The sequence below is a fragment of the Rhinoraja longicauda genome, chromosome 6 (assembly GCF_053455715.1).
Source record: "Rhinoraja longicauda isolate Sanriku21f chromosome 6, sRhiLon1.1, whole genome shotgun sequence".
NCBI lineage: Eukaryota > Metazoa > Chordata > Chondrichthyes > Rajiformes > Arhynchobatidae > Rhinoraja > Rhinoraja longicauda.
In genome coordinates this window covers 66662739-66687971 of record NC_135958.1, presented here as the reverse complement: position 1 = coordinate 66687971, position 25233 = coordinate 66662739, and the positions used below count along the sequence as shown (strand labels likewise).

The 25233-nt window shown below is 42.3% G+C and overlaps 2 protein-coding genes across 5 annotated transcripts in view; one reads left to right on the top strand and one right to left on the bottom strand.

Moving 5' to 3' along the window:
- eme1 (essential meiotic structure-specific endonuclease 1) overlaps positions 1-17795 on the bottom strand; it is a 21666-nt gene extending 3871 nt beyond the window's left edge. Inside the window, exons 1-7 of one of the 2 annotated variants that reach the window (XM_078401201.1) lie at positions 17672-17795; positions 14486-15398; positions 10443-10582; positions 7010-7099; positions 5776-5897; positions 4490-4616; positions 3078-3193 (exon numbers count right to left, since the gene is read on the bottom strand). In XM_078401201.1, the coding sequence (XP_078257327.1) occupies positions 3078-3193; positions 4490-4616; positions 5776-5897; positions 7010-7099; positions 10443-10582; positions 14486-15371 (1481 nt within the window). In that variant the 5' untranslated portion in view covers positions 15372-15398; positions 17672-17795. Of the gene's footprint in view, positions 1-3077; positions 3194-4489; positions 4617-5775; positions 5898-7009; positions 7100-10442; positions 10583-14485; positions 15774-17671 lie in introns of those variants that run through there. The other variant, XM_078401202.1, reaches the window with a different exon arrangement.
- mrpl27 (mitochondrial ribosomal protein L27) lies at positions 17708-25233 on the top strand. Of its 3 annotated transcripts, XM_078401205.1 has the most exons (5): positions 17708-17812; positions 18543-18659; positions 21479-21604; positions 23403-23470; positions 23830-25233. In XM_078401205.1, the coding sequence occupies exons 2-5, from the start codon at positions 18605-18607 to the stop codon at positions 24034-24036; spliced, it is 456 nt and encodes a 151-aa protein (XP_078257331.1). In that variant the 5' UTR covers positions 17708-17812; positions 18543-18604; the 3' UTR covers positions 24037-25233. The 3 variants fall into 3 exon arrangements, with proteins under 3 accessions (XP_078257331.1, XP_078257332.1, XP_078257329.1); XM_078401206.1 differs by lacking the exon at positions 17708-17812 and having other exon boundaries at positions 18427-18659; XM_078401203.1 differs by lacking the exons at positions 17708-17812; positions 18543-18659 and adding an exon at positions 18747-18873 and having other exon boundaries at positions 23830-25231.

Here is a 25233-nt window from a genome sequence, read left to right as displayed (position 1 = left end):
CTGTGCCTTCTAGTTCTAGACTAGGAAAAATGCTCTATCCTATCCATGTCCATCATCATTTAAAAAACCTCAGCACAGTAACAGGCTCTTTGGCCCACAATGTCCATGCTGAACATGATGTTAAATTAAACCAATCCCTTCTGTCTGCATATGATCCATATCCCCATACTTAAAAGCCTTTTAAATGCCACTATCGGATTTGCCTCCACCGCCATCCCTACTTGCCAAGATCATTTTATGCCATTTTTTTGCCCTTCGAATTTCCTTCTTAAATTCTCTCCTACATTGTCTGTAAACCTCAAGTGACTTGTTCGATTCCAAATCCTTATACTTGACATATGCTGCCGCCTTTTCTCTGATCTGCCTTCTACACCATACTGCCATCCAAACTAATCTCCAAACTACTAGATCTGGGACTCAGCACTCCATTCGGCCACAGGATCCTCAACTTTCTGACACATAGACCACAAGGAGAGGTGACAACACATCCTTGACAATAATTCTCAACAAGGTGCAAGGATGTTTCTCAGTCCTCTACTATTCTCCCTACACTCATGACTTTGCAGCCAAATTCTGCACTAATTCCATCAACAAATTTGCAGATGACACCACTGTGGTGGGCTGGATCCTGAACAATAATGAAAAGGAGCACAGGGAGGAGGCAGACAGCTTAGAAACATGGTATCAGGGCAACATCTGCACCCACAATGTCAGCAAGACTCAGGAAGCGTGTTGGAGTACATGCCCTAATCAGCATCAACGGTGCTAAAATGGTTGAGAGCTTCAAGGTCCCAGGCATAAATAATGCCAACAACCTATTGTGAACCAACTACATTTAGCTGGCAGGCAAAAAAAGCACACCACGTTTCTACATCCTCAGGAAAATGAGGAAAATTGGCATGTCTACAACGTTCCTTACAAACTTCTACAAATGCACTGAAGAAAGCATACTGGTGGGTTGCATCACAGTTTGCTTTGCAAAAAGTTGTGGATGCAACCCAGTGCATCACATTGACCAGACTCCTCACCTTTGACTCCATCCTCACCTCACACTGCATTGGGAATGCAACCAAAATAATCGAGGACCTTTCCAACCCAGTCAATAATTTTTTCTCCCTGGTCTCGTCAGGCAAAAGATAAAGAAGCTTCAAAGTGCGTACCACCACTCAGGACAGCTTATTCCCCTCTGTTATCAGACTTCTGAACGGTCCTTCCATATGCTAGACCATAACCTCGATTCTCCAACCTACTTCGTTGAGGACATAGGACGTTTTTCTGTGCAACTCTTATGCAAGAACAGCTTCTTCCCATCAACTATCAGGATCTAGAATTGCCCTGCACAATTTCAATCCTAATCCTATCTCTGCACAGAATTATGAGAAACTACTACGTTTGCTCTATGATTAGCTTCCACTACCATGGTCTAGTTTACCTAGAATAATTGGTAATTTATTGTATACTGATTTGCTGTATTGTTGTGTTTAATGTTTAAAGCTGCAGAAAATGATATTTCATTGTTCTGGTCATGGTGTATCTGACAAATAAGCACTCTTGACCTCTCCAAATACACTTTGCCAAACCACATCTCCCCTCTTATCTACATCTTAGGTACCAATATGGACCAATCTCTGGCTGCTCATATCCTCTTTCAGAATGTTCTGAAGCTATCACTACTGCTCATCTAGACCTTGTCTTTTCTTGCTGCACAACAGAGTTGACTTGATGGGCCGAATAGCCAAATTCTGCTCCTACAACTTATGAACTTTCCTGGCAGTCCCGATCCACTATTCAGTTGAACCAGTGGTGTAACCTCCTTGAAGTTCCTATCTGCCATTTGTATGCTCCTTGGCGAGTCTAACTGTAGCTCCAAACAACCTATGCTGTTTGATAGGAACTCCAGCTTAACACACCTCTTGCAAACATTGGCATCAGGACATTGGATTCAACCTTAAAAAAAATGTAAAAGTTGAATATCTCATATTTTGTGATCTCAGGATGTAGAAAGGGACTTTGCTTCGAATACATTATTTCTGAAGTGCAGGCACTCTTGTAAAATAGGAGCGTACATATTTCTATAGGTTCATTAGTTAAATGCTATTAAAATATTTATTGGACTAGAAATAGCATTCAAAACTGTATTCATTACCAAAACACATTTTACAAATTCATCCACATCTCAAAGAAGTCAGCTCCATACCATGTATTAAAACTACAAAGTAGCCACACCCTACATTCACATGGGGGGGGGGAATTGGTAACGGACCGGGTAAAATTGGGTTTAAAACAACCTACACTACTTAATGCACTTATTTTGTTACATGTGTTTGAAGGTTTTCGGGACCCCCCCGGCTAATTTGCAAGGGTAACTGTAAAAAAATTCTAACTTCTTCACTGTTTGTGTACAGAGGGACTTTATTAAATCAACTGTTTACCAACAAAAAAGAAAACTAATTATCATTCTAAATTACAAGCCATACCTGCTCCAGATCATTCTCTCAAGAGACTGACTAAAATCGAGAGATCGGTAGATTATTCCACTGCAGACACATCATGGTCAAGGAAATCAAAACTCTTATTTTGCAAAGTTTCAGGAGTGAGTTGCCACTATCTTTCATCATGTATTTTCATGACCCAGACTTCTGCATTACTCACAGAGAGATTAGCAACATGCGGCACGGTAGCGCAGCGGTAGAGTTGCTGCTTTACAGCGAATGCAGCGCCGGAGACTCAGGTTCGATCCTGACTACGGGTGCTGCACTGTAAGGAGTTTGTACGTTCTCCCCGTGACCTGCGTGGGTTTACTCCGAGATCTTCGGTTTCCTCCCACACTCCAAAGACGTACAGGTATGTAGGTTAATTGGCTGGGTAAATGTAAAAATTGTCCCTAGTGGGTGTAGGATAGTGTTAATGTACGGGGATCACTGGGCGGCACGGACTTGGAGGGCCGAAATGGCCTGTTTCCGGCTGTATGTATATGATGATATGATGATGATGATGATGCTCCAAAGTGAGTAGAGTTTTAGTTGTGTGAAATTGTGCATATGCTAAACATATTTTGCTGCGAGTTATGAACTTACTTGAATGGGGCCTCAGCCACGGCTTTGGTGAACATGCTGACATAATCTGCAAACTCCTTCCACGTCTCAAAGAGTTCGACCTGAACTCCAACAGTCAGCTGCAAGTGCACCAGAGCCTGAAGCAAGACAAATACGAGAATCAGACAGCTTTCGAATAGCTTGGTTTATTTTTTCCTGAAGGAGAATATCTTCCATAAGCTTTGGATAAATCATCCAGATCAAACAATTGATTGACAACAGCAGTCATCAACAGTTGAAGACAACTTGACACAATGCCAAAGGAATCAGAATAAGAACCGGGATGTCATGCTGCAACTTTGTAGTTGTTATGACAACTTTACCAATGTTAGGCCACATCTGGAATATTGCATGCAATTCTATTCATCACTGTATAGGAAAGATGTGATTGCCTTGGAGAGGGGGCAGAGGAATTCACCAGGATGTTGCCTAGATTGCTACATTGCTACATTACAGTTGCAAGGAGACAGGACAGGCTGGGTTTGTTTTCTCTAGAGCGAGGAAGCTATTTAAAATTCTGAGGTTGATGGATGGGGTAGATGGTGGGAGTGTCTAAATCAAGTGGGCAAATTTGAAGGTGAGAGGCAAGAGAATTAGAGGAGCTGAATGGGATATCCCCCCCCCCCCCCCCACCCACTCACACACAGTGGTAGAAGTCTAGAATATGCTGCATAGAAGAGGTGGTAGAGACAGATATTTTTTAGAAACTTAAGGAGCACCTGGACAAGTACTTGAATTGCCACGGTATAGAAGACCAACTTAATATAAGTGAATGGGATTAGTATAGATAAATATAACAGGGCAGCATGGACATGGTGGGCCCAATGGGCTGGTTCTGTGCAATCTATGTACAAGATAATTATTTCACATGCAATGCACAAGAACAATCTGTAGATTCTTCAATATTGTGTAATTGAAATGTGGCAAAATGTTGAAGAATTTAGTTTATCTGCATGCTTTGCTAAAGAATCAAATAAAGGCACCATGATAATGATAATGAATGAGAACCATGCTGTAGCAGCACTTGAATTCTAAATGTGATTCAGATTGGCAGATAATAGGGATAGGGTGCTGATCTAGATTAATCCAGATTCTTCCAAAGTCGTAAATTATTTTTTCACTTTGTCCCAAGTGATATTACATTTCCTTGCCTTGTTACTCCAAATTTAGACAGATTTTCAAGAGGATCGAGGCACATCTAAATCAAACTACCTTCTGCCAAGACACTGTCTGACTGATCATTCCCAGAATTATTTCGTTCAATTTCAGATTTCCAGCACGTCTTTTATTTCCCGATGATGATGGATTTTGCTCCATTCTCCGCTAAGCTACCTAATGGATACTTTCAGTGGAAACAAACCAATACCGCAGTCCCGAATCCAGTGAAGACTCACTATTTCGACATCTGCTCTTGATATCACAGACGCATGGTCCTCACAATCTTTCCGTCTCTGTTTGTCTTGTCCATTTTTGGCAGCTGACTGCTGGGGTTTCTTCTGTGACCTCTGCTTCTTCTGTAAACTGCAGAAGAAACATAATATTACACTCTTTTTGGTTCCCCATTTCTCTCATAAATGTCAACTTTAGCTGGCAGCCCTCTAGTTCCTTATGAAGTTCGCAGCACGTGTTTCCAAAATGTTATTTTCAGGAAGCTATCCTATGCTAAATTTGATAGCATCATCCATCAACTTAAAAGACGAAGCCAGTTAAACCCCTAAGATGCAGACTGGTATGTAATTATATGGGTTTAAGTTAAAAAAAACTTTCAGAAAATTATTTTACAGGCCCTGTTGTATTGGACTCCACTCAACCCCCATTCATTATTGCCTCGGGCTTCCAAAGACTTCTCTCTTCATTGCCCAAAGATCACATCCAATTACCCCAGGTCTCAGAACTTCAGTCCTCTCCTCATATCACATCACCCTCAATTGACACTCCACTACTGATGTTTTTCTCTGGTATTTTCCATTTTATTTCAATCTCAGTGAATGTCCTGGGTCACCTGGTATGGTGATCAATTCCAGATCGTCAAGAAGGTGATACATATAGGGAGGAAAAGGTGAGAGGCAATTTACTGAATCCAAAAAGACATCAAAATTACATTGGATGAAGGTCTTCAACTCCTCAAAGGTATCACAAAATGCTGGAGTAACTCAGCAGGTCAGGCAGCATCTAGGAGAGAGGGAATGGGTGACGTTTCGGGTCGAGACCCTTCTTCAGACTGATGTCAGGGGGGCGGGACAAAGAAAGGATATATTTGTACCAGCATTTTCCTACACGTCTTCAACTCCTCAATCAATTGAGTCTTATCCCCTTGAATCTAATCAACTTCATGTCTTACCATTGCTCATTGATGCCACATAAGGTCAACCTAAGCTTTTGTGTCATTCGTTGTGTTAATTATTGAGCATGATCTTTTGAGACATTCTCATGGTGGTGGAAGTGGAGTGGGTGGCATCCCACCCAAGGCATCGTGGCCTGCTGGAGTTTTTGTGGAGTAATATTTGTTTTGCATTTCTCCACTGAGCATATTTAACAAATCATTTTAATTATTGCTTTAATTGTATCGGCAATGGTGATTAATTGAGAGCACTAAAAGATCTTATCTTTACTTCATGGCGCAAACATTTCAAATGAAAAAGTAATGTGTAAAGTGAGCACTGTACAATGCAAATCTAACCTGAAGTGCTTCTCCAGTTCCACAATGGCCAACGATGGAACTCTCCCTGCACTTTTCTGACGGATATCACGAGTAAAACTTTGCAACGTCATCTGGTCTTTGGTAGCAGTACCTTCCAATTCCTACATAGGAGAAAAAAATATTAAATGATGAACCTGCAAGGAATTTGCAGAATCCGCCTAATATGTTAAGTGCTTCCAGCATTTTCTGTTGTCATAAATAATTTTACTAACAAGTGTTACCTTTTCACATATTCACCATCTGTAACCTTTTATTTTCTCCACTTAATCGTTCCAGCCTCGGTTACTATCACCACCTTCTCTCCCACACCTGACAATCAACCCCTCCTTATCTGGATCCACCTATCACTTTCCAGCTCTTGCCACACCGCTTCCACAGACCACTTTCGACCAGCTACCTCCCCACTAGTCCAGTCTGAAACAAGGATCTCAACCCAAAAACACACCTGTCCATTTCCCTCCACGGATGACCCACACAGTTCCTCCAACATTTTTTTTCTCATGATTCTATAATTTGCAGCCTTTTGTTTCTCCCTTAATTAGATTGGATTTTGAGATACTTGGTTATATGCAATTCCACTACCAAATGCCAGCTACTGATATCTAACCGTGAATAGCAAAACTCCATTAATCCGGCACCTTCGGGACTTTGGTGCCGCTGGATTGCCAGATTTTCCGGACTACTGGAAATTCTCAAGTTAATACTGCAGCACGCTATTTATATATAATTTTTAAAAGAGATGTAACATTATGGCATAAAAGATTTTAAATGATTTTAATGGGAGAATGGAAACTCAGTTGAGTGAACTAGATGCTGAACAAAATGACTGCAGGTTATAAGTGTAGTCATTCTTCAGCCTTGACTCAAGACAAACAAGCATGAACCACTCATGGGTATTATAGCAGAATCCAATCTTGTGTTCTTACATCTATTATTCAAGAGCAACTTGTGTTCCTAAGCAGGGATCTATGATGGCTCTGGATACAAATTAGGGACCAAAACTAATTTTCTTTCTCCTACTTATCCTGGAAGCACCTATTTTTCTGACTAAGAACAATCTTCGGAATACAGAGCAGGAATCAAACCCAAGCTACTAAAGTCTCACAAGACCATACAGAATTAGCTGGGAATTACATGCAGAACCACCTACAATTCAATCCAGGCACCATTGCGTTAAAACACAATGAGAAAATAAATTCTAATGTAATTTTACCTGTTTCTGTGCATGAACCATTGACACAAACTCCTCCAGTGGAATGTGGACCACAACATGAAGCTCCTCCGTCCACTCAGTCACTGCATCCTGTAAAGATAAATAGCAGGATATTTAACTCTAAAATTGGGCCACCACTCAGTCGTCTGGCTAATATAGCCTGTTACCATGGCCTGCAATTGTACATAGATCTCTTCAATTAATCAAGAAAAGGTGAATGGCCTACACTAAAGGATATAACACCAACAAGTTTCAAATGGAGCAAGGCCAAAAGCAACCATTTCTATGTTAGTATGACTTTAAAAAGCTGAAAGATCACAAGAAGTGGAAATGCAGGTTTGATGAGAAGGGAGTCTGAAGAAGAGACCCAACCTAAAACGTCACCATTGCATATTGTCCAGAGATGCTATCTGACCCACTGAGTTACTCCAGCACTTTGTATCTTCCTATGGATTATGGAAAGTTGTATAAAGAAGCAAGGAATCAGTGGTTAGACAAGGGAAATTAATTTTATGTGAATAAGGGTGGATAACACTAACAAATATTCTTGGGACACTGAACTTCTAGGTTGGACAGTACTGTCCAGAAAAGGTGATGGTGACTGACGAACTATTCTTCCAATCTTTTTCTTGAGGTCTCCTAACTAATTTATAAATTCTGTAAGTCAAAGAGAAACACATGTATTAAGGGAAATATTGACGAATGGACTACAATATTATTAAGGGAGGGTTTACGTGGAGCTGTGCAGGAAGGAACTGCAGATGCTGGTTTACACCGAAAATAGACACAGGAGTAACTCTGCGGGACAGGCAGCATCTCTGGAGAGAAGGAATGGGTGACGTTTCAGGTTGAGACCCTTCTTCAGACTGAGATGCACGGGAGAGGGAAACTAGAGATATTGAAGGGTCAGGTGTAAAATCGACAGATCAAAGCACACGATGATCAAGGAAATGTAGAATGGTTAATTGTTAACTGAGGGGAAGGTGACAATGAGGTGCTGTTCCTCCAATTTGCATTTAGCCTCACTGATAGTGGAAGAGGCTCAGGACAGAAAGGTCAGTATGGAAATGGGAGGGGGACTTAAAGTGTTCAACGACTGGGAGATGGCATAGGCCAAGGCGAAGGTGTTCAGCGAAACGATCGGCGAGTCTGCACTTGGTCTCGCCGATATATAGGTGTCCACACCTGGAACAGCGGATCCTGTAGATGAGGTTGTAGGAGGTGCAAGTGAACCTCTGCCTCATCTGAAAGGTTGTTGGGGTCCTTGGACGGAATCGAGGGAGGAGGTACAGGGACAGGTTACAGGGTGAGGTACCTGGGGAGACGGTGGTTTGGGTGGGAAGGGATGAGAACTAGCCACCACTACTACTAGCCACATCTTCCCATCTCCACTCCTTTCTGCTTTCCGCAGACAGCGTTCCCTCCACACTAGCCACATCTTCACAACTTTCTGCAGAGACCGTTCCCTCCGCAAATCCCTGGTTAACTCAACCTTTCACAGCCAAACCACCCTCTCCCCGGGTACTTTCTCCTGTTACCGCAGGAGATGAAACACCTGTCCCTATATCCAAGATTATAAGTGGATCTTGATCAATCATAATCGTAATTTATTAGCCAAGCATGTTTTGCAACATACAAGGAATTTGGTTCGAATGGGCCGAAGAATGGCAGTTGGAGTTTATTTCATATATGTGCGTGTTGCACTGTGATAAAATATACCAGGGCAGGACTTGCACAATAAACTCGAGGCAGTTGGGGAGTGTTGTAGGACAGAGACACCTAGGGGTGCAGGTACGTTATTTCATGAAAGTGGTGACACAGGTAGACAGGATGGCGAAGAAGGCACATGGCAGTCTTGCCTTTATTATTCAAGGTATTATAGGACTCGGGGGGTCAAATTACAGCTGGAGATGGTGTTGGCAAGGCCACCTTTGGAGGACTGTTTACACTTCTGGTTGCCTTTTTATAGAAAGGATGTCATTAAACTCGAAAGGATGCAAAAAAAGATTTACAAGGATGTTTGGGATTGGAGGGTTTGAGTTATATGGAGAGGCTGGGAATTTTACACCACGAGTGCAGGAAGCAGAGGGGTGACATTATGGAGATGTATAAAATCACAATGGGCAAAAATGTGAATGCCAGTCTTTCTCAGGGTAAGGGATTCTAAAACTAGAGGGCAAAGGTTTAAGAGGAGAAAGATTTAAAAGAGAAACCTTGATTAGTGCAGGTGTCAGAGGTTATGGGGAGAAGGCAGGAGAATGGGGTGAGGAGGGAGAGATAGATCATTCATGATTAAATAGCAGAGTAGACTTGATGGGCCAAATTCTACTCCTATCCCTTATGACATAGGGAAAACATTTTCTGCACAGGTGGTAGTGCATTTATGGAACAAGCTGCCAGAGGAAGTGGTAGAGGCGTATACGATTAAGGCATTTAAAAGACATTTGGACAGGCACATGGATAGGAAAATTGAGTCTGTGCTGTATAACTCTCTGACTCTAGTATTTAGGTGAGCACTTGGTTTATCCAGGCGTAGAAGGCTTCAGGCCAAATGCTAGAAAATGGGATTAGTATAGATGTGTATTCACCAAAGGCTAGTATGCAGGTAAAGCAATTAAACAAGAATGTTTTACAGAATATTATTGTTTATTGCTAATTAAATATAAAAGTAGGGAGTTTTGCTTGCTACATCTGGAGTACTGTGTACAGTATTGATCTCTTATTTAAGGAGAGATGTTAACACATTGGAAACATTTCAAAGAAGATCCATTATAGTACTAGGGGTACAGGTACGTCGTTCATTGAAAGTGGCAATACAAGTGGCCAGTGTGGTGAAAAAGGCAGTTGGAACATGCAGTTTATAAACTACCTCGAATGTGCAGTTTATCTCAGGAGAAAATGTTGGATAGGTGGGAGGTATCTGCTGAAATTAAGAGCGAGATAAAACTTGATGTAACTATCTTCGATCGAGAGTCATCTTGACAGGGTAGAAGTGAAGGTTTCCTTTTCTGAGAAAATCATGAACTAGGAATATTTTTTTAAAAGAGGTTCCATATCACCCCCCAGAAAATAGGTGATTTTTTTCTTTCACGTATTCACTAATTTTAGGCACGCTTCCTCAAAGGGCAGTGGAAGCAGAATCTATCACTTTTTAAGGCAGACGTAGATAACTATTTGATAAACAAGACAGTGAAAGGTTACCATGAGTGGACAGAAATGCAGAGTTTAGGTTACTATTAATTCAGCCCTGATCCTATTATGTAGCGGACAAAAGCATCAGGACTGAATGTTCATGTTTCTCAATTATACGTTCATGGTAATTCTGAACATAATATAAACAGATTGATTGGACATCTAGACCAAATTAGTTCTGCAGGAAGGTAATTTTTCCAGTCAATCAGCGTACAAGGCAAAACAAAGGAATATCACATACCAGCTGCTGCCCTGCAATACAAGGCTGTTTCCTCCTCCAGGTCACACTGTGGGGAATGGTCTGATCTTCTATCACACAGTGAACCTCCATGGCCTGCAGAGTGCTTAGCAGTTGTCCTCCTCCTTCTATCTGCAGCAATCCTGTGAAAGTGAAGTAAAAGCAAAAATATGTTCATTAGTGTAGTGCAATTCACTGTGCCACCTTTCACTGAAATTATCAGATTTAACACCTGCCAAAACAAATACAAATAATAAAACATATTTCCATGTTAGTGTTGAGGTTCTACACGTGCATTCCTATGAATCAACAGACACATGGTTAGATTACAGCAATGCCCCAGGGTCGACTGGAGGTTGAAAAAACAGAAATGGTCTTGATCGAGAACAGGACCCCAGCATTTTGCCGCAAGATATGATAACAACTCGATATGATATGATAAAATGGAGAGGGTACAGAGGAGATTTACTAGAATGTTGCCTGGGTTTCAGCACTTAAGCTAGAGAGAGAGGTTGAACAGGTTGGGTCTTTATTCTTTGGAGCGTAGAAGGTTGAGGGGGGACTTGATAGAGGTTTTTAAAATTTTGAGAGGGACGGACAGAGTTGACGTGGGTAGGCTTTTCCCTTTGAGAGTGGGGAAGATTCCAACAAGGGGACATAGCTTCAGAATTGAGGGACAAAAGTTTAGGGGTAACATGAGGGGTAACTTCTTTACTCAGAGGGTGGTGGCTGTATGGAATGGGCTTCCGGTGGAAGTGGTGGAGGCTGGCTCGATTTTATTATTTAAGAGTAAATTGGATAGGTATATGGATAAGAGGGGATTAGAGGGTTATGGTCTGAGTGCAGGTAGATGAGACTAGGTCAGGGAGAGTGGTCGGCGTGGACTGGAAGGGCCGAACGGGCCTGTTTCCGTGCTGTAGTTGTTATATGGTTATATGGTTATATGATAACAACTCGAAGGTGCAAAGTATTGGAAACCGCAACTTACATTTATATAATTATTCAAAGACCAAATTTCCAAAGAACATCATCAAAGGTGAAATCAAACTGACATGGGGAGATGATGGCACAGTGGTATTATCATGGATTTGTGATCTAGATATTGAAGGCAAAATCTTGGGGATCTGGATTCAAATCCCAACACAGCAGATGGTGAAAAATTTGAATTTAAATGATGGTCATCAAATTCATAATTGATAGTTTGTAAAGACTAGCCGAGTTCACTAAAGTGCCCTGTAGGGGAAGAAAACTGCCATCCTTACTAGGTCTGGACTACACATGACTCCAGACCTGTGCTGTGTAGCTCTATGGCTGCCTGACTCTACGATAACTCACGAAAGCTTCCGAGACAGCACCTTCCAAACCAACGATTACTACCAGCTAGAAGAACAAGGGCAGCAAAAGCCTGGGAACAGCAGCACCTGTAAGTTGTCCTCCAAGGGACATGCTATTTTGATTTGGAAATATATTGTCATTCCTACACAGCTGGGTTAGAATCCTGGAACTCTTTCTCCACAATTCAAGGTGAAGAAGTTCTGGTTCAATAAGACAGCTCAACATCATTTTCTGAGTACAATTAGGGATGGGCAATTAAATGCTGATTCAGCCTGTCAAGCCCACATCCCTTGAATTACTAAAAATAGAGTTAAGAGTTCCATTGAAGGTAGTTGAGAATTGTTGCAGGCCAGCAGTACAAAGCAAAAGGCAATTACAGATTTTCAGATAGTCAATGCAGGTCTGCCGGCATGGCATGTTTGTGGGAATCACAAAATGCTGGAGTAACTCAGCGGGTCAGGCAGCATCTCTGGAGAGAAGGAATGGGCAACGTTTTGTGGGAGGTTATTGCACAATATGCTGAAACTGAGAGATCCCAGGTTCAGCTGACACACCACAGCTCAACAAAGACCAGGAATAGAAAGGGGGAAAAGAACAAGTCCAAGATTTTTCTTTACGTTGATGAAGGTGTCTGAAATTCAGGGCAGGATTGGAATTCAGGAGGCAAGAATTTATTACGACACAGATATCTGAGGCAACAATTAATTAGAGCTTGTGTTAGCTGAAGTGTAGGAACACTTGGTAAGTACTTGAGTAGTCAAGCATTGAGGTGATAAAACAGGTATGGGTGAGATACAAATGAACAATAAACAATTTAAAGAAGCTGATAGATAGCATTTGGGATTTGAAAACAAAGTGCTGGTTACTTAGCAGGTCACGCAGCATCTCTGGAGGGAATGGATAGGCGACATTTCGGGTTGGGAGTATCCAGAGATGCTGCCTGGCCTGCTAAATAACCAGCACTTTGTGTTTTGCTCATGATTCCAGCATTTGTAGTTCCATAGTGTCTCCATTTGCGATTTGAAGCTCAGTTCATGATTCAATAGAAATGTCACAGAGGGATGCAATAATAATAATGATAGTTATATGGGATATTAACTTCCCCAGTATCAACTGGGACCATTTTAATGTAAAAGATTCCAGAAGTATTTTTTAAAAGTACATCAAGGAGAGCTTCTTTTAACCAATATGTACAGGGACAGTACAGGACCTAATCTTACAAAATGTAGATATGCTGTGAGATAGATTCCAGAAATAATGACCATAACTCTGCAAGTTTCAAGGTAATGAATATGGACAGTCTGATAATTATGGGGCAATGCCAATTTCAATATCTTAACATCAGACCCGACAAAAGTAGATCAGGATCTGCAGATATATAAATGATAGGTGGAAAGCACTTAACGGAAATGGTGAGTGTTCAGGCCCAATGGGTTCCTGTAATAAAGAGGGGCAAGGATGGCAAGACCAGAAATCCTGGTATCAACAGGTAGATTAAAAATGCAAGCATGTGGCAGGTACAGAGAACTGTAAACAAGGAAAGCCCTTTACAAGTATAGAAAATGTACAGGGATTCTTAAGAGATCAGGAGGCCAAAGAGGAGACATGATATGTCAATTGCAGATACGATTAAGGAAAACCCCAGTTTTTTTCTACGTATATTAAAGAATGGGTAACCTGGGAAAGAAGAGTGTCGGTTAGGGACCAAAGTGCCAATCTATATGTAGAGGCAAGGGGGTAAGCAAAGTTTTAAATAAATACTTCTCATGAAGGGAAAAGACATTTAGCTATAGGAGGGGAACAATGAAATTCTAGTACACATTAGCATTAAAAAGATGTGGTACGAAGTGTTTCAACAGGCTTAAATGGTGCACAAATCCTCAGGACCTGAGGAAATCTACCCCAGGCTGCTGTGGAAGGCAAGGGAGGAGATTGTTGGTGTACCGACAGAGATTTTTAAGTCTTGGCTGGCTAAGTGACAATAAATGTGGTACTTTTATTCAAGAAGGCAAACAGGGATAAGCTAGGTCAGTGAGTTTAATATCAGTGGTAGGGATGTTATTGGAAAAATAATCCTGAGGAACAAGATCTATATTTGGAAAGGTATGGATTAATCAAACATAGTTGGCATGGCTTTGGAAGGAGGGGGAGGAAATCCAATCTAACCAATGATGAGAATTTTATTGAACTAACAAAATGTGCTGATGATGGCAGTGCAGTTGAAGTAGAGTAGATATGCACTAGGCAGGCATTTGACAAGATTCTAACTGAGCAATTTGTCCAATAGGTTAGAGCCCATTAGATCCAAAGCTGGCAAATTGGATCTAAAATTGGCTTGGCGATGGGAAGAAGGCAAGGTACATGGTTGTTTTATGACAAGAGCCTGTGTACAGTGATGTACCACCGAGACTGGTGAGGGGACACTTACTATTATCATATATACTAATAATATAGATATGAATATAGCATGCATGATTAGTAAGCTTGTAGATTACAAAAGTTGGTGGTGGTGTTGGCAGCAAGAAGAATAGTCTTAGGTTACAGGATGGTGCATATCAGAAGGACTAATAGTCACATTTTCATTTGTGTATAGAACTTAATTTCCCACATTATTCAATCAGTTAACTCTGACCATAATTACTAACTTAAGTGTGAATAAATATGTAGTTCATTAATCACTCATTATATCAAATCTGATTTTAAAAACTCACCTGGATCAATTGAGACCTGCATGTATTTCAGGCACTCCCCAGGTCGCAACATCTTCTCAATGTCAGCCAACATCTTTTTTGCAGCTTTTTCCTCCTCCCGTTGTCTACGAATATTTTCCTTCTCTGCTCGCTGCAGCTCGCGTTCTTCATGTTTTTTCAATTTCTCCTGTTGAGGTCTTCCCATTTCTGATGAAATCGGTTTAATCCTTTTCCGATGCTTAGGCAGAGTTGATGTCACCTCTTTGGAGGATGTGAGATCCCCGATACATGGCTGACTCGAATTTGACTGAGGCTCATGTAATTTTATTGGTTCGTTGTCATCATCAGAACGTGAAATATCCCAGGTTGAATGAAAAATGTTAGTTCTCTGTCGAATGAATGAAGATCCCGTAGTTTGATCTTTAAGTTCAGAGACATCAGTCAACTTAATCTTGGGATCAACTTTACCATGTTGAAGTTTTCTAGGAAAATGACTGTTTTCTTCACCAGATTTTGAAATTGAATGGTCAGTCTTCTCAAACGTTTTGTTTTCAGTAAACCTCATCTTTAGTCTTTCTGACAAAGGAATTATGAGATCCTCTTCACCATCACTCTCACTACTCACAACCATCACTACTTCATTGGATAAGCATGCAACAGACGGGTTGACATCCAGTGGAGCACATCCAGCTTCACTAGGTAATAGAAGGTCACAGGTTTTGAAGTTTGAATCTTCTACATTAATTGACGTTGCCTTTTTGGAAGCACTATATTTAAAATCAATGGGCCCATCAGAAATTGCATGATTTCGAATACCTGTGAAGTTTTTAGTAGGCAACTTGGCAGAATCATCATCCAAGTCTGTATCACTAGATTCTTTATCTGAATCATCATTACACCACAGCATCCTCTTGGCAACTCCAAACCGGCACACCTCAAATAAGACAAAATGCCAAACAATTTCATTAATATAGAATTCTACACTGCTCAATTTGTTTTGATGATTTTGTGCCGTTTAAACATAATTAGTTCCCACTACTGGTACACAGTATTTGAATGTAGCATTGCCAGGTTAGATGCTGTATGTAGGAGAGGAATAATAAATCTCCCTTCAACTTAGCAAACAACTTGCACCAGTCTCCACATGTAAGTGGCATCTCAAAAATTAACAGTCCAAGGGGGGGCGGGACAAAGAAAGGACATAGGTGGAGACAGGAAGACAGTGGGAGAACTGGGAAGGGAAGGGGAAGGGAGGGACAGAGGAGCTATCTAAAGTTGGAGAAGTCAATGTCCATCCCGCTGGGCTGTAAGCTGCCCAAGCGAAATATGAGGTGCTGTTCCTCCAATTTCCGTTGGGCCTCACTTTGACACTGGAGGAGGCCCATGACAGAAAGGTCAGACTGGGAGTGGGAGGGGGAGTTGAAGTGCTCAGCCACCGGGAGATCAGGATGGTTAAAGCGGACTGAGCAAAGGTGTTGAGCAAAACGATCGGCGAGCCTGCGTTTGGTCTCGCCGATGTAGAGAGGTTGACATCTGGAACAGCGGATACAATAGATGAGGTTGGAAGAGGTGCAGGTGAACCTCTGCCTCACCTGTTTTCCACTCCTCAGCAAGGATGTATTACCTAGTAAGAATTCTGTTTTTACGTTTGTCATCAAATCCTCTTGCAATGAAGGCCATTAAATCAATTGCCATCCTGTCTGTTTGCTGCACCTGCATGTTAGCTTTGCGAGAGTCATGGAGTCATAAAATGCAGGAACAGGCACTTCAGCCCACCACATCCAAGCTGCCCTTTTTTGCCCATCCATACTAATTGTGTGGGGGACAAGGTGGCGCAGCATTAGAGTTGCTGCCTGACAGCGCCAGAGACCCGGATTCAATCCCGACTACGGGTTTTGTCTGTACGGAGTTTGTACGTTCTCCCCGTGACTGCATGGGTTTTCTCCGAGATCTTACGTTTCCTCCCACACTCCAGACGTACCGGTTTGTAGGTTAATTGGCTTGGTATAAATATAAAATTGTCCCTAGTGCATGTAGGATGGTGTTAATGTGCAGGGATCGCAGGTCGGCGCAGTTTTTCTGGAGAACAAGGGTAGGCAATGTTTCGGGTCTGGGGAAGGGTCCCGACCCAAAACGTCACCTTTCCACGTTCTCCAGAGATGCTGCCTGACCCACTGAGTTATTCTAGTATTTTGTGTTTTTGGTATTAAACCAGCATCTGCAGTCCCTTGTTATTACATAGTAGTGGTGGATTGGTGTTTTTTAACTGGAAATCTGTAACATGTGGCAGACGTGTTGTTTATGAGATATAGGTTACTGGGAGGCCTACAGATAACACTTAAATGGGTGGAGTCACAGACAATAAAGAAAGTTGTCCAAGATTATAGAGACATAAAACTGCTGGGAAGTTTGGCAAAGTGGTGGTAGATGGAATTTAATCCAAATCTGTTCAATGATGAAATTGTGACTTGCAGTCAATACAAGACCTAGCATCAAGCACTTCAAGGCACTGCTGTATCCACAAAATCCTTTGGCATGATAAATTAACCAACGTCAACATCCCCTCCCTGAAAAACATCCCGAACAGTGAGACCCCTATTATGTTTCTCCGTTGAACAGGCCACTTTAATTACGTAACCAACATTAAACTCCCAAAATACCAAGCTGAGTTGGACAGAGGAACTGATTCAAGGATGCTCTCTCTAAACATCTCCGCTTACACCTATGTGCATTGGGAGTACAAAGACTCAATGTAATGTGCAAAAAATTAAACACTTCACTACCAATCATCTGCTCGTCACCATAGAATGGGAGTGGAAGCAAACATCCTCCGTCCCCGGGGGGCTGTTTAGTGATAATGGACGAAATAAAAGGGATGCTAAGAACATATTTCGAAGAGACACATAAAATACTGGAGTAACTCAGCAGGACAGGCAGCATCTCTGGAGAGAAGGAATGGTGACGTTTCGGGTCGAGACCCTTCTGCAGCAGTGTGTCTAATTATTTACGGCAACAGGTACAATATTTTATCTTCACCCGAAACATCTTAGTGAAGATAAAAGTTTAAGCCTGGCACGTTAGGTGCAGCTGCAAACTTCGCCGTCTCTCCATATTGAATAGGCGCCCACACACGGAAGTACTCGTGGTCCAGCGAGCCATACAAGTCCAGACATGCAGCGGTGTGCATAGGCTAGCGGCTTAACCTACCTGCACCGGCCCGACGAGAACTATGATGTGAGGGAGGTCGCCGGCATCAGCTCGGCCGGATCAGCAACTGGCGGGCGGACAAGGCGGCAGCGAGCACGTCTTCCAACCGCCGCACGTTGGCCGATCAACCGGAAAGAACCAGTGAGGCCGACGAATGAAAACAGCGGCTGTTTCGACAGACGGCCGAAGAGTCCGATCACCGTGCAGGGCGGGAAATACATGGCATATGGGGGGGGGGGGGGGGCTTCTTCCCGCAAAGCGCTAACTCGACTTGCGGAGAATCTTTGGCATTTTGCTGTTGTTTTTAAAAAAACTTCAAGCCAAATGCAAAACACAACAAATACCGGCCGGGGAATGGGCAGCATCCACACAGAGAGAGTCAGTGCAAAGTCAAGAGAACTGCATATTATAAACACGCGGTCGAAGGCTGTGTAATTCTAAAGGACACAAAATGCTGGAGTGACCCAGAGGGTCAGGCAGCATATTTGGGGAAAACCAACATCTGCAGTTCCTTGTCCTTGTATTGTGAAATTCTAAGTCCTTCCATCTGTTTGATTAATTAGTCGGCCAGAAAAGTAATATTGTCCTTTTCTCCAAAGCGGTCTGACCCGCTGAGTTACCCCAGCTTTTTGTGTCTAATCTTCGGTTTAAACCAACATCTGCAGTTCCTTCCTACACCGAAACGCTGTTTGTCTAATTCTTCCACAAATGTTGCCTGACAACACCTCTCCGTTCCTCCAACCGTTTGTTTTCATTTGCACCCGTCATGGGTAAAATCAGAGTACTGGAGATACTCGGCGGGTCAGCCGGCATCAACGAAGGGAAATAAACGGTCGACATTTCGGGTCAGACTTCTTATGCACTTGTGTAGGTTTACACCGAATGCTGGAGTAACTCAGGACCGGTAACATCTCTGGAGAGAAGGAATGGAGAATGGAATGGTTTCGGCTGGAGACCCTTCAGACAGGTGCACTATTCCTCATGCACAGTGAGTGTGGCGCTGATATCAATGTGAAGGCGATTAAACGGTTGCCTGGGCTTGGCGCACGCGCGCTGCTGGCTGCGGTTCGGCGCATGCGCCGTGCCTGAGCGAGTGACCGGGTGGGTGAAAGTCAGACCCGTTTCCCTGGCTGAAATGATGATGATGGCGGCGGCGGCGCTCGAGCGCTGGGTCGGGTCGGCCGCGGCCTGCGGTGTAACCGGTGAGTCGGGCCAGAGCCAGGGAGACGCGTGGAGGCGTGAGGACGTTGGAGTCTGGACCTTCACCTTGGCCGACATCCACTCCTGTCTGAGTGGAGCGTGTGTAGCGTTATCTGGCCTTGTTCCCCTCTCTGCTAAACCCTTCACTAATGTTATCTATTCGGTCTCTTTACACCAGTACAAACTATTCCTCACACCTGGCCTTTCTGCACCGACGAGGGTCTCGATCGCTGCGGCGAAGCATCCATTTCACTCCGCCCTCTTTACTTTATCGCTTTGCCTCTCTGCCTCGGCGCCGCCACCACCCCTGGCAGCTTGTTCCAGGCAGCTTACACCGCACAGGAAAATTGTCCAGCAATCTTGGTGTCATCTGCAAGCTTACTAACCCATTTACATTTATGTCCAAGACATTTACATGCATGAATGGTAATTGATAGACTACTTTCAAAAAACGTAGAACTTCTAAAAGCCTTAATCACAATGGACAAAGTATTTTTTTAAATTCACGGGGTTAAAGATAGTCAAAGAATGGATTAATTAGATGAGCTTTTTCAAAACTCACTAAAATTGGGTATACCTATGGATTGGAAAATAGCAAACGTGAATCCCTTGATCAAACAAACGATGGGAACTGCAGGCCAGTTTAAAGTTTATCACATGCAATTGTTTTGCATTCTATTCAGTCAGATCAGATAATGTCATACAATCAATCAAACTCAAGTATAGAAACTCTACAATAGGTAGAGTATGGGGAAGATACAGATTGCAGAATATAGTTCTCAGCATTTGTAAGGTACTAGTCCCATAGACAATGTTCAATGTTCGCAATGGGATGGAGGTGAATTGACGGTTCGCTAGATTATTGAAGTATCATTCAGAAGCTTGATAACAGAGGGAAAGAAGCGATTTCCGAGTCTGGTGCGCACTTTCAAGCCTGTGTACCATATGTCCGATGGGAATGGGGAGAAGGAAACACAAGGGTGGGGCAACTTTTATAGGACTCCTTTCAGAAATGTGATATGGTAGAGACATGTTTGAAGTGAGTATAAATATGAAGTTTCAGGAAAATTAGAGGAAGGATTTCAACGGTAAAAGCTTGCTCAACGGCATATCTGTCATGCCCCTTAGGAACCTATGTGTTTCAATAAGATCACCTCATTCTTCTAAAAGTTAAGGAAAACTGACCCAATCAGTTTAGGTATCCCTGATAGGTCAACCATCTCAGCCCAGGAATTAGCCTGATAAATCTCCTTTGGACTGCTTCCAATGCCACCATATCCTTTCTTAGGTAAGGGGACCAAAACTGTATATGGGGCTCCAGGTGTAGCCTCACCACTACCCTGCATAATTGTAATAAATCCTTTCCATTTCTAATCTCCAGTCCTTTACAATAAAGGCTAACATGTAATTTGCCCTCTTTACTCACTGCACTTGCTGACTTTGTGAGATACATACACGAGAACGTCAAGAGCTGAACCATTCATTTGCAGTCTCTTCCACCGAGATAATCTGCTTTTTGATTCCTCTTACCAAAGTGTCTAATAATTCCCCACATTAAACTCCATTTGGCAGGTTTCCATCCACACATTGAACCTGCCCATACCATGTTGCAGAATCACAACTTGCCCTTCCACCTATTTTTGTGTCATTGGGAAACCCGAATAACTTAAATTCTGGCCACTCCTTCGTCATTAATATATATATTAAATAACCAGAGGGCCAAGAACCAATCTCTGGGGTACTCCATTAGTTAAATCCATCCGACCTGAAATGCTAACAAGTTTCCACCAATAACTAGAGCTCTTAACTTATGCACCAATCTAAATGTGGAACCTTGTCAAGTGCATTTTGGACCTACAAATGTATCTACAGATTCCCCCTTATCTAAATTTCTTGCTTCATCCTCAAAACCCTCTCCACAACTGATGCCTGTCGCACTGAGATACAAGGAAGACAATGTCATCTACGTTAAGCACTTGCTTTGGAGAGCAGCCACCTTCCACCCTGCATTGTGCTCTGTTTGAAACCCTCTGCATGTCACAGTGTCTAGATGTGCACTTTGTCCTCTAGTCCGATTAGAACTTTGTACAATTACTAATTAATGTGTGAATTATTTTGATGCATTCATGGTGTATGTTGATATCCACAGAGGTGATTCTACATTATGGGGGATGGGGGGGAGAGAGGAGGAAGAGAATGGGAGTTACATTCCTTGAAAACGATTTTCCATAACAAAGTTGTGTCATGCATCAAGAAACACAAGTTAAAAAAATATTGATTTATTTATCTCAAATTTTTACACATCAATTTGTGAATTCTTTAAAGGTGAATTTTCATAACTGGCTGTCATGCAGGGGTCACTGGTATTTGTAATGTATAATGAAACGCCATTTTTCTATCCATATATATTTCATAAGCACTATGCTGCCACTTCTAATTCCGCCATCTCCTTTTGTTTAAATTGTTATGCAGTTTTCTGAGTCCGTTAATTTATAAATTGGATGCAATAGCTTTAATATAAACATCTGAGAGAAATTTCACTTTGCTTGACTATTTCAAGTGTTGCAATGTTGTTACATGAGTTTCTTCTTTTAATATTCCCTTTAGGATTTTTGGAATTTCCACAGACAGCAGTTATTGCTATGAGATATGCATCCAAAAAGGCAGGAGGCAGTTCGAAAAATCTGGGTGGCAACAGCCCAGGACGTCGTTATGGGTGGAAGAAGGGAGATGGTAGGTATTAGGCTTGAATGGGATGTGTTGTTTGCCCAAAGGCCATTGGGCATAGAACTATATCTGGATTTAAGACCTAATTTCAGAGGAAACTAAATAAAAATAACAATAGCTCTGCTGCAAGTAAGAATTTAATTGTTCTGTTTCAGAACCTATGACAATAAAACATTCTTGATGTAAAAACAATAGGCCTTTCTTGAAGGGCAAGGGAAAAGGAAACAATCCAGTACCATGTAGCGAAACCATTTGTAACAGCATTATAATAAGCATAGGAACTTACACTGGGGAACAGCAAATGCTGAAAGCAAAATATCATGGGAGATATGAGGAGGTGTCCGGGGCGCTGGTGCCTGGCCTCAACACTAGTACTGTGACTCTCCCTGCCGGCCTTCTTCCCTCTCTGAACTTTTTTATTTCCAACTGTCAGTGTGACATCGACCATCTTGACTTCTCCATTCACCATACCCACTCTAATCTCACCCCATCTGAATGCATAGCCCTCTGCTCATTCAGGAACAATCCAAACCACAGCCACTAATCTTCTAGTTCCCCAGCCCAGTGCTGCCCTTTCTATCTCCTTCCCAAAATCCACAGGACTGCCCTGGCAGAAAATAGTTGCCTGCTCTTGCCTCACAGAACTCTCCAAATACCTGATTCCATCTTGCTCCCCCCCCCCCCCCCCCCCTTGTCCACTCTTCCGACCTATATCTGAGATACATCACACGCTCTTCAATACCAATAACTTGAAATCCCTAGGCCTCCACTGCCTTATCTTTACCATGGTCGTCCAGTCCCTTTATTCCTCCGTTCCACACCAGAAAGGTCTTGGGGGCCCTCTGATTCTTCCTTGAATAGACTCCCATTACTTCCCCTTAACAAACACTTTCCTTAGCCTGGCAGAACTAATCCTCACTCAACAATTTCTCTTTTGATTCCTCTCACTTTCTTCAAGTTTAGGCATGGGCACTCGCATGGGCCCCAGCTATGCCTGCCTTTTTGTTGGTTACGTTGAAGGGTCCTTGTTTCAAATGTACACCAGCACCATCCCCCAGTCTTTCTATGTTATATCTATTACTTCATCAGGGCTGCCTCCCGTAGAACTCATTCATTTTCTTAACTTTACCACTAACTTCCACCCTGCCCTCAAATTCACGTGGACTATCTCTGACATCTCTCTTGCCTTTCCTGATTTTTCTGTCTCCATCACGGGGAACAGACAATCAACAGACGTCTACTCTAAACCCACTGGCTCTCACATTTATTGGGACTACACCTCTTTCCATCTCTTGCAAAGACTCCATCCCCTACTCACAATTTCTGTCTCTGCTGCATCTGTTCCCAAAGTGAGGCTTTCCCCCCCCTGTGTCTTTCTGTGGCCCTTGATTCTGCTCTTGTTGCCCCCCCTCACAAACGGAACAAGGATAGAGATCCCCTGGTGGAAAAGAGGAGGCTGAGGGGTGATTTAATTTAGGTGTATATAAAAAAACAATATGAAAGCTAGATAATGTAACTAAGGCTATCCAGAGGAATCAAAAACTAAGATATATGGTAATTGATCACGGATCGCATGAAGCTTCTCCTGAGTTCTATCCAATACAAAGCTTTGTTACCACTGGTAGGTACCAGTAGGGACTTGGTTCTAAGGTTTAGATATGGTGATACGGTAAAACAAATTTTCACAGATAAAATTTAAAACTTCTAGCTGTGTCGTGTTTGTAGACCGTGAATGGAAAGGAGAGTGTGCTCTTTATCAGTCGCCTCTTGCGTTTTTTCTGATTTCTTGTCTATTTTTCCACAGGGGCTTTTGTTCGGACAGGATACATTCTGGCAACCCAGCGCCTGATTCGCTGGCACGCAGGAGCAAATGTAAGTTGTTGTTGAGTGAGATGAAAAGAGAAGATGCAGATTACTAAGTTTCTATTTACAGTTAATGTGTCAAGTAAAAAATGAAATCAATTTCAAATATTAATTGCTTTTCTCTCTCCATAAATGCCACTTGACTGCTGAGTGTGTCCACCATTTTGTTTTTATTTCTGGTTTCTGGCATAAACAAGTTTTTCATTTTCAGTTTTTGAAGCTCGAATGGCTTCCCCCTCATCTCTACTCCACTTTCCATCTTATCACTTCTATAGATCCCAGCAAATTGAATACAAGACCTTGCTTTTATATTCAGAATTAGATAAAAATGCTTTTGCACACACTTATGCAAGTTCTTTTTCTTACAGGTAACAATGGGTAGGAACAAGACTCTTGTTGCTCTTGAAGATGGCACAGTCCGTTATACCAAAGAGATCTATGTCCCTCCACCTCGCAGCCTGGAGTCCATGAAAATAATCTCTCAGCTTCCTAAAGGGGCAGTCCTTTACAAGACATTTATTAATGTAGTCCCCCAAAAGCAGGAAGGTTGCTTTAAGCTTGTAGATATGCTTTGATCCTCTGGAATAGATTTTCCATACTGCAGGCTGGCTGACGGAGACAAATGTTTTGTGTGTGAATTACCATAGGCCTATTGTATCTACAGAAGGGAACACTTTGTTCGGACAGCTTTCCCTTCCTTTAGTAGATGGCACTGGCTGAGATCAACAGGTGCCCAATGACTTTTGTTGTCCCTTTTCATTTGTGGCCCTGCCCTGAGGATGTGACTGAATCTGACGGTAGAGGAGGAGGCTGCCGGACGGCCCATTATCACAGACTTGGCTCGTTTGAAAGAGCTCCCCATTTAGCCACGTTTCTCAGCTCTTTCCGCCTGGTCTCGCAAATGTTTTGTTTAGGAACGTGACTGCTATGGAACTATTCCCTTGCTGGATATCCACAACATCCCTTTTTGACACTGGTCACAAATGTTCAAGAAAATAAATGGTAAACTATAGGATGATTTCTTGACTGAAATCAGCTGCTGTCTTCGGCTCTGTGCATCTTGCAGAAACCGAATCCCATTTTCACTCCTTTCTGTGGGTGATTTTCTTGTCTTTAATAAATGTTTGTATTTAGGTGTAGTGCCATACACTTTTCTGAATTAATTTGTGTTCTCTTTGGTCCCAGCTTCACAATGTGTTGTACACAAGAGCAAAAATTGGTTTACTGTTATATCTCTTCCAAATACACCCAAGGCACAGTTTCTGTTGGCAATAAATACATGCTATTTGGGCAGACAAAGGCAGGATTGGACTGAGTAGGCAAAAGTAGCCTGTTGCTGGTAGATGTTTCAAAGATATCATGTTAAGAGACTTGAATTCGAGCAGAGGGAACACAGCTGCAAGGGCTGCAGAAATCATTCGCTGGTTCCAAGGCTGAGAGAGAAATTTGTCGAAGTTCAACATTAGATTGCTTAGGTGTCGAGGCAAAGGTCTTATGGCAACAAGGCAGCTAATGTGCTTAAGACCTAGGTTTGGGGTCAAGGATTAATACCATCACCGTTTGGGCCAGGTGACCTAGTTACACGTGAATCTTATGTCTTTGTATATATCGGATACAAAAGGTAAGGAATAGTGTCAAGCAAATTACATGGTGACAACAGGTTCAAAGTTGCTTCAAAAGGAAATAATTGTCTTATGGAGCACCAAGCAGCAGACTTCTGAGTTTTTGAATTCCAGTAGTTTGTACTGTTACTTCCATGTGTCTGTTTCTGG